The sequence below is a fragment of the Eretmochelys imbricata genome, chromosome 16, assembly GCF_965152235.1.
Source record: "Eretmochelys imbricata isolate rEreImb1 chromosome 16, rEreImb1.hap1, whole genome shotgun sequence".
NCBI lineage: Eukaryota > Metazoa > Chordata > Testudines > Cheloniidae > Eretmochelys > Eretmochelys imbricata.
In genome coordinates this window covers 9,215,648-9,230,244 of record NC_135587.1, presented here as the reverse complement: position 1 = coordinate 9,230,244, position 14,597 = coordinate 9,215,648, and the positions used below count along the sequence as shown (strand labels likewise).

General features: G+C 48.6%; 1 protein-coding gene across 1 annotated transcript in view; it reads right to left on the bottom strand.

Annotated features, from left to right (window-relative positions):
* Positions 1–4,907, bottom strand: part of LOC144276273 (uncharacterized) — a 252,380-nt gene extending 247,473 nt beyond the window's left edge. Inside the window, exon 1 of the mRNA XM_077836247.1 lies at positions 4,793–4,907. Within this exon, the coding sequence (XP_077692373.1) occupies positions 4,793–4,907 (115 nt within the window). The remainder of the gene's footprint in view (positions 1–4,792) is intronic.
* Between the last annotated feature and the right edge of the window lie 9,690 nt (positions 4,908–14,597).

The following is a 14,597-nucleotide window of genomic DNA, read 5'->3' as shown; positions in this document are numbered from 1 at the left end:
AGATCCCTGAGAGACCTAGGGCAGGTCTACACTTAAAACGCTGCATCGGCCCAGCTACACTGACGCGCTTTAATAAAGACGCTCTGAGCTGAAGGGAGAGAGCTCTCCTGTCAGCTCAGCCAATCCACCTCCAGGAGAGGCAGGCGGTAGCTATGTCGGCGGGAGAAGCTCTCCCACCAACACAGTGCTGTCTCCACCGGCACTCAGGTGGGTAAAACTATATAGCTCAGGGGGGTGGATTATTCACATCCCTGAGCCACATAGTTACACAGAAGTAATTCTGTAGCGTAGACCAGGGCTTAGTTAAGCTGACCTAAGCCTCACTGTAGACAGCGCTAGGCTGACACAAACTGTAGCTCACGAAAGCTCATGCTCAAATAAATTTGTTAGTCTCTAAGGTGCCACAAGTCCTCCTTTTCTTTTTAAGAATTCTTCTGTCATCCTCGTGACTGCCTCTCAGAGAGGTGGATTTACCACAGCGATGGAAAAACCCCTTCCATTGCCATAATAATTCTCTGCGCCAAAGCTGTGCAGCTGCAATGTTTCTAGCACAGACGTAGCCTTTGATTTAGCCCTAATTCCAGCCACCCAAATAACAGCAGGAGTGCTGTCATCTGCATCGCTGCAACCTCATTTCAGTGCCAAGCGTCAAGCCGAGGTAAGCCCACATCCCCCTTGTCTGCCCTACGGACTCACACCAGTGAGATTCCACGAGGGTGACCAGCCAGCAAATGTGAAAAACTGGGACGGGGGCAGGGGGTAATATATAAGAAAAAACCCCAAAAATCGGGACATCTGGTCACCCTAGGCTACGCTCAAGGCTGAAACCTAACGGATTCCAAGCGCGCGCTCCCTAGGGCAGGGACAGTCTCTCTGTTCAGTGTTTGTGCAGCGCCTAGCACTCTGGGATTCGGCTCCATGGCTAGGAGTACGTGTACATTTGAGGTAGGAGGTGTGATTCCCAGCTTGTGCATATGTACCCACACTAGTTCTGCTCCAGCGAGCGCCTAAAAACATCCGTGTGCCCACAGCAATGGCTCGGGCTAGCTGTCTGCATGCATACCCATGAGGTCAGGCAGGGCTGTCCTTGGTCCGCTAACCCAAGCTGCTGCCACAGACACTCTGCTATGGTTGTGCTCTAGCTCAGCGATACTCAGACTGCAGCTTGCGAGCCACAAGTGGCTCTTTCATGCGTCTCCTGCGGCTCTTTGCAGCACATGATATTAAACCACTGGGTGATTATTAATCAGTCAGGATGCCTTTACTATGTAATTAACCAATTAAATGAGCAACTTGCACAAAATTATTAACTTATTTGCTGTGAGAATAACTAAATAGTTCCCAATTATACTGTTTAAATATGAATAGTACTACGGTAAATGAAACCATGAATTCACACGACTGTGGCTCTTTTGGGTTACGCTAATTGCTTACGTTGCTCCTGAACCACTGAGGTCTGAGTATCGCTGCTCTAGCTTGAGCAGCACTACTGCCGGTATGACTCGCACCTCCCAGCTCAGATGGAAACGGACCCCTGGGGGCAGAGGCTCCCAGCTGCGGCCACAAGATGCAGAACAGACCACGCCTTAGCAACAAACAGAGCTTCAGGTTAAAATCAAAAAGATTTCCCCTTTGCATCTTAAACGCACCCAGTTGTCTGCCACCACACGGAGCTTATCGACTTCAAACCGGAGCAAGGTCCGAGTCCCCTGCTCTACCCACTAGACACACTGCTTATTTAAGACTTTCAGTCCATCCTTCCCTCCACCATAACCATAGCTCTCACTGCCTCGTCTGCACCCTGGGAAAACTAACACTGGCTATTTCATGACACTGCATCCCTTTGGGAAGATTTGCACCCTTTGGATTGTATTTCCCCTTCAAAGTCAGCTCGCTGTGAACTCCCTCAGCCACAGGTAACCGCCCCAGGCACCCTTGAGTTTAGCGGCAGGGTTGGAAGAAGAGCTAAACTCTAGCGAAACAAAGCATTGGGCACCGTTATGCGAGAGGCTTCCCTACTCTCAGCAAGCTGGCATGGGGGCTAGATTAAACCAATGGACTGGAATCCCTGGTGAATGGACAAAAAGCATGTAAGGACTGGATTGTACCAACCTGTAACAGACTTGAGCATTCAGCCTTTGTGTTACACTTTGGCAGTGCTTGTGTAGCTTCTCATGCCAACACAGGCTCATTGAATCGAACAGAGACCACCACGTTCATTCCACCTGTGACTAATTTTTGAAGCCACACCTGTGGAATGCAAGTCAGTGCCCCAGATCACCAAGCCCCCTATCCACCCCCAGCCTCGCAGCTCTGAAAAAGGAATAAAAGAGCAGTCATGTAGCAGGACCCTGCCCACGATGTTTGGCTCTACGTTGACCAGTTATGATTGATGTTGTTTGCAGCTAGAGATGATTTCCAAATATTCTCCTTCAGAGAAAGCTGTGTGAGTTTCTTTGGTTGGATGGATAGGTTTGGGGGCAAGGGGGGGGTGTGCACCAATTCCCAGGTGTGTGATTACAGAATCACCCTAGCCATACGCAGCACCTGCACATCATTTTGCATCATTGCATCACTCTGCAGTTTACACAAGTGTGTTGCATTATGATTCTAAAACAGAGTCAGCCCAAAAGGGCAGGGTACGCAACACATCAGCAACTAGACAGAACAGGCCAGTTATCAGGAAAAGCTTTAAGACCAAGTACTGTTGTCAGTTACTGCATCACCTCCTACCTTGGTTTCCCAAGGAGTGTAAATCTTGGTTTACAGTGCATCCTAGTGGAGATCACTTATCAGTGGCTCCATCCCAGGGAGCACCTGACCTGTGGCCAGACCCCAGCCACACAGAGGAATCAGGGACTCTAAATGTTCATTGTGCTTTAAACGGGAAAAGCCCCAGCCCGTTTGGAAGGTGGGAATGGCTATCCCAAAGGACATGGACAGAAAGTGACACCTCCCACACATCTTGCTCTGTCTCCAAAGTAACTGGCTCCTTAACAGAGTGGTACAGAAGTATAGACTGCCTAAGCTCCTCACGTGGTTAGACTGTACAGCGAGTAACCAGTGCACCAGGGCAAAGCTCCCTCCCCAGAACACAGGCAGCTTGTCCATACACATAAGGAAAGGGTCTGATGCAATTAGCTGGGTGCAGCTTTGGTGAAAATCCCTGCAGCGATTTCAACAGATATACACCAGACTTGAAGGAGGTTTGCTCCAGTTAAACTAGGTCAGTTTTTAAAATCTCATTAATTATCTTGCGACTTTGAGTAGACAAGACCTGAGCGTATTTGTACACTACACTGTAAACCTGGGTCACTGGCTTTCCCGCTGGCAGACTCAGCGTTTCCAAGCCCACAATGCCCACTGCATTGTAAACTGGGCTTACAAATAACTGGACAAGGGTACCCCAGCCGTGCTAACCCGCCCTCACTGCGCTACCCAGACCTGACTTGGGTCTGCAGCTTGACCCGCATCCACACTCAAAATGACAAGGCTTGAATGTGAGACTCGGGCTTTGACCCACAGCCCTAGCAGGGCCCTGAAACCCAGGTCTGGAGTCAGACTAGTTTGTGTGTGGACAGAAGGGGGGCTTGGCCTCAAATCTGAGTCAGAGCCTGGGGTTAGTTTGCAGCCACATTGTCCAGGAAGGCCAGCGACCAGCCAGAGCACAGCAGGATAGGGGGCACAGAGCTGAAGGGGTCTCTGGATGAGAGAGGATTGTCCCCCAGGTCCCCCCAGCAGAGCCTGGTCAGGCTCCATCGCTGCAAGGCAGGTCTCAAAGGCTCCCTCCCACCCCCTGCTGGGCTGTTTCCTAAGCCTGCCCCAGCAACTCCCAGCCCGAAACACCCGAGCACCTTTGTGCCAAGAAAGCTAAAGTGCCAGCCGGGCACAAGCAGGGTCCCTCCCCAGCAGAGAAGCATCTTGCTGCTGGAGGGGTGCAAGGGGGAAACGCCCCCAGGCTGGGGTAGTTTGTTTGCAGACCCAGGATGGAAGTGCTCTCTAGCCAGGGAGGGTCCTGGGGATGCTTCAGAGAGCAGGAGACTCCCCCACCCCTCCCACGGAGCGGGCGGAGAGCGGAAAGGGATGGGCTCCCCCAAGCAACAGCATCCCGGGCTAGAGACCTCCCTGCAGCCAGGAGCCCAGCAAGGGACCTCAGGCGCACCCCCGGACAGCCCCCTCCTGCTCCCCCTCGCCCGTTCACCCCCTCCCCGCCCCTCCTCACTCACTCCCTCCCGGCCCCCCATCTCCCCCTTCACACATCCCTGGCCCCCTCGCCCCCCTGCTCCTCCTCACCCCGCCCGGCCCCCCATCTCCCCCCTCATACATCCCCGCCCCTTCACCCCCCCGCTCCCCCTTCACACATCCCCGGACCCCTCGCCCCCCTACTCCTCCTCACTCCCCCCATCTCCCCGTCATTCCCCCGCTTCTCCTCACTCGCCCCCAGCCCCCCCACCCCTTCACCTCTCATCTCCCCCCCGACCCCCCCTTCACACATCCCCGGCCCCCTCGCCCCTTCACCCCCCCTCTCCCTCCCGGCCCCCTATCTCCCCCCCGGCCCCTTCACCCCCCCATCTCCCCCTCACACATCCCCGGCCCCCTCACCCCCCTCACACATCCCCGGCCCCCTATCTCCCCCCCCGGCCCCCTCGCCCCTTCACCCCCCACCCCCCTCACACATCCCGGCCCCCTCGCCCCTTCACCCCCCCTCTCCCCCGCGGTCCCTTCACCCATCCCCGGCCCACTCGCCCCCCATCTCCCCTTTCACACCTCCCCACCCCCAGGCGCCCCCTACCTGGCCGCAGTCCGGAGCCCAGCTCGGAGGGCTCCTGCTCCAGCCCGGCGCCCGGCGCCAGGTAGCGCAGCGCCAGCAGCGGCAGCAGCCGCCGCCAGAGCCCGCCGCAGCCCATGCTGCCTGCCCGGAGCCTGCAGCGCCCGGCCGAGCGGCGCCACCCCGCAGCCGGCTCCCCCGCGCCGGGGGGTGGGGGTGGGCCTCGGCCCCGCCGCGCCAGGCTCCCCCCCTTCGCCGGCCAGCGGGACAGGCACAGCCCCCGGCCCCGCCCACCGCCGCCTGGCCGCCCCGCGGGACCCCGGCCCGGGGAACTGCCCCCCGCCCCGCCCCGGCTCACAGCAGGGTGAGGGGGACCCCCTTTGCGGCTTGGCACGGCCCAGGTTAACGGGAGCCCCTCCCGGCCTGGCACTGCATGAGCTAATGCCCCCCCTCCCCGCCCTCTTTCTGGGGCTGCAGGGGTTAATGGGGATCCCAGCCACCCCCTGCTTGGCTCCACACAGGTTAATGGGGATCCCCCCCCCCTCCCGGCTTGGCACCACACAGGTTAATGGGGACTCCTTCTCCCTTTCTGGCACTGCATGGGTTATTTCTCTCCCCTCCCCGCAGCGCAGCCCTAATCTCTCCTGCTGTCATGGTCTTTCACATGTTAAAAGACCAGAGGAAAAGAGTATGAAGCTCAAAGCTTGTCCCTTCCACCAGCAGAAGCTGGCCCACTCCAAGTGATTACCGCACCCACCCCCTTGTCTCTGGGGAGCTAAAAGGACAGACACGGACAGGGCCAGAACAGGTTAATAGGACACAAGCTCCCTTTCCCCCAGCCTAGGGCTTCACGAGTGAATGGAACACCCAACCCCACTCCCCTTGCATTTGCTGCTGGTGAGAGGAGAATAGCTTAGCCACCTATTACCGTTTATCCAGCTCTCTGAGATGCAGGGTCCCCACAGGCTCCTGGCTCTAGCCACCTGTGGGATTCTGGCTCCCCTGGGGGTCCTGTTTTGGAGTCCCCAGCTCGTGGATTCGGGCGCAGAATCCCTGGAAATGGTGCACTGGGGAGGGAGTCTGCTTCTCCACAAGGCAGTTCTTCATAGGACCTCTGGGCTCTTGCCCCTTACTGCCATGCCCTTTACCCCCTGCCTCCACAAACCTAGAGTCAGTGAATATGGCACTGATTAGCAACCAAGCTTGTCTTGAACACCTGCCTTTGCCTGCTTACTTTCAGCTGTTCCAGGGCCACGACAGTTGCTCCATCTGAGCCAAGGGCTGCCAGTGAGGTGTGTGGTGACAGCTTCCTGGAGGCTTTTGCTGTCAAAGGCCACGTCTACACTAGGAAAAGAGGTATGGTTTACCTGTTAATTAAAATGTGTTAAAATCCTAGTGTGAACAGAACAAGTTGTAGTTTTAATGTTCGTTTGTCGAGGTGAAGGCCATCTGTGATGATTAAACCCACCTTTTTCCTCATCTAAATGTGGCCAAAAGGCATTTAAGTAGTTTTCCTAAAGACAGAGGGGTTTACAGATTACACCTGCAAAGACAGGCCCTGTCTGGAGACAGCAGCCCTGCTTTGCAGGTCTATACACTGCTTCTCTTGGGCACTGTCTACACAAACTCTGCAACTGTTCAGTGACTATCAGCGCAAGCATAGACTGTATATGAGTGGTACTTTCAACCACCTTGATTTCCAGACCCGCTCTGTACAGGGTTAGATAACCTAGGGCCTGCTCCAAAGCCCCCTGAAGATAACAGAAAATGCCCGCTGACTGCAGTGGGCTTCCGGTGGTGGTAATATGTGTATCCCGTTGGGGCTAGCGTTTCCCCTCGCGAGCACCACAGGCTCTATCAGAGGAACAGAACGTGGGGAGATTGTAGAGGAAGAGGTTTGTACAGATAAGCAGCCAGATTCTCCACAGTCCAGCAATTTGGGTAGTTACTTACACCTGTGCAAAATGCTATCCAGGCAGAGTGACAGCACTGATGCTCACTTTGCTCAGGTGTCTGCAATGACACGGCAATGGAGAATCAGACCTGAGCAGGTCTTGACTGAACCCTTGTTCAGGAACATTAAACCATTAAACCAACCCTCTCCACCTGTTTGTTATGGGGGCGGCAGGAGCAACTGTTGCTACTTGTTACAGTTAGGGTTTTCCTAATATCTCAAGATAGTTAAGCAGTAGAACAGGTGACCCAGGGTAGTTGTGAACTTGCGGTCATTGGAGGTTTTAAACAATAGGCTAGACAAACACCTGTCAGGACTGGCCTAGTTAGACTTATCCTGCCTGAGCCTGGGAGGATGGAGTAGATGAACTCTCAAGGTTGCATCTAGCCCTACATTTCTATTATTTTTACTGATATTCATTCCCTGATTACCCCTTCTAAGGCAGCATCCTGCCACCATCTTACTCAGCTAACCAAGGAAATAAACTTCAAAGACACAAGAGGATCTGTTTGCTTTACAAAGTGTATACAATTTTATTTGTCAGGACATTTCCTTCCTTTGTCAGATGTTACTGAATCATATTGATTTTCAAGGCTGAAACCTTCTGTCCCAGCAGCCCATCTGGAAAGCTCCTGTAGCATTTCCCCTATGGGTCTCTTGTAGCAGGTTTCTGGTGTGAGACATCCATCCAGCCTTCAGGGTAACTAGCTGAAGGATGCAACCCTGCTGTTCACATGCAAATCTCCCATTGCCTATAGAGTGGGAGGCTTTGTGTGAGAATTAACTGCAGTCAGGCCTTTTACCTTCTCATTGTTGTACTAAAGAGGAAAAAAAGCCTTGTGAAATGAATGCATTTACCAGCAGGAGAGTGGGGTGGGAGGAGGTATTTTTTCATGCTTTTTGTGTGTATATAATAAGATCTTCTACACTTTCCATAGTATGCATCCGATGAAGTGAGCTGTAGCTCACGAAAGCTTATGCTCAAATAAATTGGTTAGTCTCTAAGGTGCCACAAGTCCTCCTTTTCTTTTTGCATTTACTCTGCAACAGTCTTTTGAGCTCAGTTTAATGTTACCCTTTCAAACAAGCAATCATCTTAAATGGCAAATCCTATAGCCAAACACACCCACTCCCTCCCGCCACATTAGATGAGAAACACAGATTTTATGCTCCCCATGGCTATTCCAGGGTCAGTTCAAGTCTCTGGCATTTGTGCACTAGTAACTGCTCAGGGACCATGGCAATTTGGGCCATCCAGTACTGATAGCACAACGAGAAACTAATGACTAATAATAAACAGATGCGCACAAAAGAATTGGTGGAAGAACATTTTCTGGCTCAAGACAATCACAGAAATATCAGATGGGGTAGGGGCAGAAATGATTACGTGCTAGAGACCACCCCATTTGCATCAACACAGGTTTGCTCCCAACATCTCAATCATCATTTCCCCCAAGCTACTTAAAGCTTGCCTCCTAAATCAATCCCTCTAGTCCTTTCATCATTTTTTTTTTATTCCTCCTCTCTGGATTTCCTCCAATTAATTAACACATTTCCTGCAATCTGAGGTGCCAGATACTGCATGCAGATTTCTAGGCACAGACTCACCAATGACCTAGGCAAACCGTTCAAATGAGCCTTAGAGATTTAAGATCCAGGATTTAGGGAGGCAGTGTGGCCTAGTGGACCTCAAAGACCTGGGTTCTAGTCCTGGCTCTGCCACTGGCCAGCTGGGGGACCTTGTGTAAGTCAAGTCATTTCTCTGTGCCTCAGTTTCCCCGTCTGTAAAATGAGGAGAGGGATCCTCCTGTCCTTTGTAAAGCATTTTGAGATGTACCAATGACAAGTGCTATATAAGAGGTAGGTATTATTACTTAGGCCCATTTGAAAACGTTACCCTCTCACTGTATTCTGTGGCAGTGGGGTATCAAAGATAACGTATCATCAATTTTGCAATGATCAACAGGAATGAATTCCAGCAGGTCACTGGAATGAGTAAGTCATAGTGGAGACTCAGATGTCTATAGAACCCTATGGACTTCTTATGCAAGTGGACATAGAGGGTTACAATACAACCCATGTTATGAATTCATCGAGGGTCATAATCCAGCATTTCCCTGTACTATATATACATGAATTACCTGCAAAAGGAAAAAAAGTGGATTATACTCTCCACCCTCACCACCTTTGTTTCCTCATGATGTAAGAAGGCCTGCAAGGATTGTTTTTAAACAATAGGAGGTGGGGGAGGTTGCTCTTTTATCTTAGAAATATTAAGAATGTCAAGTTCAATCCCTGCCGATGACTTGTGAAGCGGCATGGTTAAAAATGGTGGTCAGTACACGGATCTGAACTACTGTGGACCTCTGGTACTCGGGAGGACCGCCCCGTGGCCGGAGGGATAGGTAACCCACACTAACCCTGGGGAGGGCCATGTCTCCATCTAGTGGCCAGACTGTGTAAGAGGTTTAATGTGTCTGCTACAGCTTCTGACCCCTAGACCTTGCCCTTTAGCTTAGGCAGCAGAGGTGTGTGCTTTTAGATTCAGAGAGATGTGGCTCAGTCCCAGCAGCCAGCCCATCCAGGAGCCATCACTACACATGGAAAGATGCTCAGCCAGTTGTACATGCTCTTATCCCCTGGAAGAACATACCAGGGATGAGGCCAATACTGTTCTGTAGAAATTCCTCTTAAACCATAGGACATACAGATTTCTAGAGTAGGGATCTGATTTATGCAATCAGTTCTATAGGATGAGTCAAAGCCTGCAGAAAAGTTCTTTGTGTCTGAAATTCTACAGAACTTTTCCTTAAAGGTAAGAAGAGCAGTGAGCACAGATTGACTCCCCACTGTTGGAATGGGCCAGTGGGTAAATCTTCCCCTTCTTCATGGTCAGACACATTGATCAGAGGGAAGCCCTCCCTTCTGACCATGTCTGGAAGAACAGAGCTCTCCTTGTCCCCAAAGCCTGTACATTTGGGACTGCTAAGGAGAGGCCAAGTGGTTCAGGCCAGCAGTCAAGAGAGGTGGTTCTGTTCCTCCCATTGACTTGCGCTAGGACCCTAACCAAATAATTTCCCACTTCCACTCCACTGTCAGTCTTATCAATGGAGATCATAAGATTTTGGGAGCAGGGACTATTTATTACTATATATGTACAGCATCTAGCACTAAGTGCTGGTCTCATTTGGGGGCTCAAGGTGCTACCAGTACCCATAATAAATAACAATAGGTGGGCAGTGTGGGAGGAGAGATGGAGTGAATCCTAAAAAGCCCACATCTGGATCTCCAAAGAATACTGACAAATGCAAGCGATTCTCCTTTCTGCATTTCTTTGCAGGTGTAATGTTTTTGCAATGCTGGGAATAAGATCAGGTGACTTACTGCTTTTTGACTTGTCAGAAAGAGCACAATGTCTGATCCTGATCCGGGAGCTTTAAACATTTCATCAATTTCTCTGGTGGTGAGGGAGGAAGTTTGTCCTGTGGCCAAAAGAAGCGAGTTGCGGATGTTCATTTATATTTACAAACATTCCTTGGATTTTTCTTCAGCTTAAATATGAGCTCCGAGCTCCAGGGAAATGCAAGCTGCTCTCATTAACTGTTTTACAAGTGCGACATGTTACCTCTGTATATTAGGCAGGTGACGTAAACCTCTTACACTGCCAAACAGACCTCCTGTGTCTTGATGCTCTGTTTGATTTCAGTGGGACTGTACATTTGAAATAGTATCACCAGAGATTGTTGCTGGCTGTGGGAAGCAGAGGATTCAGCACGGCAGTTAAGGGGTTAATGCAGAACACTGCTCCACCTCCGTGAGAGTAACATGCATGTGTAAAAATGTGCATCTGTCAATCTGTGGGGAACAACTAAAGATAAGATCAATTTCTTACAGCATTCAATCTGACTAGTGCAATTTTGCTGCACATTGGACTCCAAGAATTGTAACCTTAGTTCAGTTAGGCGAATTCACAAACAGATCCTTTAAAAAATGAGCGTCTGCAGGGGGACGCAATCAAAGAGAGGGTCCATGACTCACGGCATTCAGTCCAGGCAATGCACAGATTCCAAACCCAGAAGGAATCATTGTAACCATCTAGTCTGACCTCCTGTACAGCACAGGCTAGAGACCTGCCCCAAAATAATCCCTAGAGCAGATCTCTTAGAAAACCATTTGGGGAAAATCCACCACAACACTTGGTACGTTGTTCTAATGGTTAATAACTCTCACTGTTATCAATTTGTGCCTTATTTGCAGTCTGAATTTGTCTAGCTTCAACTTCCAGCCATTGGTTCAGGCAATCTTGCTCCTTATGAAATTCCACCAGTGGTAACCGGCATCTTGGACTCCTCATATTGAAAAGGCAAATTTCATAGTAATGGCTCTTCCCTAGTGAGAACATTAGAAGGAGCAATGCTCTCGGGATACTGGTCTCCCATTCATCATGCACACTGCACACACCACCTGTGGAGCGGTACGTTTTTTGCTAAGTTTTTATTTTAATTCAAGGACTTTGCTTCATACAAAATGTAATTGTAGAAACAACTGCAGAATTCAAAGTTTGGCTGATAAATATTACTCAGGCAGCAAACTAGGCAATCACAGAATCTTTTTTTTTTCTTTTTTTTTGTGTAAAGTTCCAGTTGTGTTGCATGGTTGGAACTTTTATAATTTTTAACACTGTTTTTTAAATATAAAGTTTTGCAACAAACCCCCAATTTATATCAAATATAATTAAAAATTAACAACTGATGAATACATTGTATCAAAAAAGTACGAAGATAAACATTTTCCATGCACATACTTTATATATATATATATATGTATATATTTTACATGCAAACATTACTTATTCAAAGTACAGCCACTACGAGACTGGTTCTGGATGCAGAAAACTGGTTGGTGCAATTCAAGTTTGGCAACTCACTATGAGAATTCTGGGAAATATTGTGGGTGTGTTTAAGAGACAGCGCACAGGCTGTAAAAAATATGCAAATAGGGCTATGAACAACTGTGGTCAGGCTCTTCTGTCACTGTCATTTGGAGACCCCCCCCCCCCCGAGAGAAGAGTGGGAAGTAGTCAACAATGTTCTTCTTCGTGGTCTATACTATATAAGAATTTAAATGATCCAATGCCATCTATTTCTGTGAGATTCCAGCCATCTTATTTATATGAGATTGTGGCTTTTAATATCTAAAATGATGCAGGAAGGGGAAAGGCGGGGCGGAGGAAAAGACAAAATAAATTAATACAGAGAGAACATTCCCTTTCACTTTCCAATGTGGGTACAATGGTTGCATGCACTGATCAGCCATACTGTTTTTTTCCTCCTTTACTTCTTGGAGTAAAATAGTAATGTTTTCTTTAAAATTTCAAAGAAAGTGTTTGTGCCTTCATACAAGGAAAATGTATAAAACATTTGGTCACAATCATGCTGAAGCCTGAAACAGGGAAATCCAGCAGGTAAAGCTACAGAAGGGATGAAGGTCTTTTTGTTTGTTTTGTTTTGATTTGTTTCCTTAAGTGTCATCTTGTTGCATAGCCCTACAATTAAAAATGATATCCATTATCCATAATGTACCTCTCGGCTAAAGCACTTCCTTTCCTCAAAGTGCACAGATATATGGAGATATAATAGAGATGAGTTGGTTATCTTTTAGCAGAATCCAGGGATGAGATTGGCCAAAGCTCCTAAAACAAAACAAGGTTCAATTTTTCTCAACGTAAAGGTTAGAGGAGATGTGGACAACCACCCGACACCTGTCCTGCTCCCCTTCGTAGACTTTTCCAATAGTGATAGATGCCTTCTGAGCCATTTTCTAAAGCGTGTGATACCCCTGCTAACCTAGCTACAAAACAAAACCGGGCCCATCAGGATTGCTGCTCCTCCCAAGTACCTGCTCATTCTACAGTCTTAGTGTCCTATGGCTTGGTCACTATCTCAGGCCTACTCCCTGCCAGCATTCTGACCAACGCCTCTTTTGTTGTTTGGCATTGCTGGGTTTTCCTTCTCCTCCTCCCTCACCCTTTTCCCAACGTGCCATGTCAAACCCCTGACTGCAGCACGTCCAACAATGGCCACATAGCAGTTCTTCCAGCCCATCAATGGAAGGTCTGTCAATCTTTTTCTTTAACACTTTCCCCCGCCTTCTTGTCATTGTCTTCTCCCCAGACTCCAAACACAGAAATCCGCACTCACGCACAAAAAGGAAATGATCTAACATAAAAATACAGAAATCTCATCCCTGAGAGTCAGATTTTTTTTTTCAACAGGCAATAATAACAAGGCTCTCTCCAACCGCCCTCGACATGAACTATGCACCATGAAACGCCAGAGCTTTCACAACCAAGTTAAGACTAGACATGCAATGTGAAAGTCTTTTTTTTTTTTTTCTTTTTTCTTTAAAAGCATTGCTGCTGATGCTGTTACTTTTACCTGCGTTTCTCCTGCAGGATCCGAAATTCTATTCAACGAGAAAAGGCCGATTTTATTTGCCCTGATCATTCTCCTCCCGCTCCTTAACAAAATTATTTAAAAAATATTTTTACCCTCCCCTTTGAAGTTTCCAACCTGGCTACTTGAAAACACTGTTCAGAAAACATACATGTGGCATTGTATGCACAGTAGATATCTGAGACTAAACAGATCTTACAGGCTCTTCCTCTCCCTTCCTCCCCCCCCCCCCCCGCCACTTTCTCAAGTTCTGATGCGTTGAAGCAAGAGGGAGCATCATCGCTGTGAGAGATTTCAAAGGCTAGGCACTTAGTAGTGAACAACTGGAGCATTCAATAGAAACAGTGGGACCTGGAATGACAACTGGACTAATTCTCTAAATAAAGTTTTTTTTTCTTGTTTTTTCTTTTTTTACTGTACAATTTACAAAAATGCACACAATGAAAAGTTAAAGTTCTATCTAATAGCTTGATATAAAACCAATTCCTTTTCTCCTTTCCACTGCCCGCTCTTTTTCTTTTCTTTTTTTTTCTTCTTTTTTTTTTGCTAAATCAAGCTTATATTGTAAACAAGACAAAACACTGAGGGCATGTTGCAGTTGATAGGAGATGGGGGAGACAGAAACGAAAGTCCCAGCAGCAAGGAAACAGTCCTTACAAAGTAGCTTTATTGGGTGTCAGTGTGAAGGACTTGATGTGGAAAAATAAAATAAATCCACAGAGCAGCGTGTCGAAGCAGAGAGTCACGGACGACACAGTGCTTTATCAGCCTGAAGGTTTGTTACTGGCTCCATTGAAAATGACTGCCGTTGTTGAACACTGAATCAAAGGATTGTCCCCGGTTCTGATCTGGGTTTCTCCTTTCCCAGTGCATTAGGCAGCTCTCTTCCTCTTAATGTTTGAATGAGATAAAATACAGGTTCGATTTTGTACAAGAGTGTCAATATCCATCCCCGGCCCCCTCTCTGACCGGGAAATTAAACAAACCACCACCCAACAAAAGCTATGGATCGACAGTCCTTTTTCTGCTGTAAAAGTTCAGACCTTCGCACAGCTCTGTGCATACATTGCAGATTTGGCATCTGGTATATGTCATTTAACTAGACAAGGCAGTAGGCAGGTGAGAGAGAGAGAGAGAGAGAGAAAGCACTCCCCCTCCACAATAATGATCTTCAATTATTTATTTATTTTGTCTAGTGCAAAAGGGGGGAAAAAAGAAGATAGAAAGAAAAGACAGAGGCTGAACGAGCGTCTCAGATGGCGTCGGGTTTGGAGTAGTTCTCGCCAGCGGCTGTTTCTTCTCCCCCCCCACCCCCCGCCCCCGTGACCCCGGTCATCATGTGTGTCTGAGCACACAGCCATCCAGATGATAAAACTCATCGATTCCAAACGCGTACACCGGCAAGGGCTTTGCCTTTGTG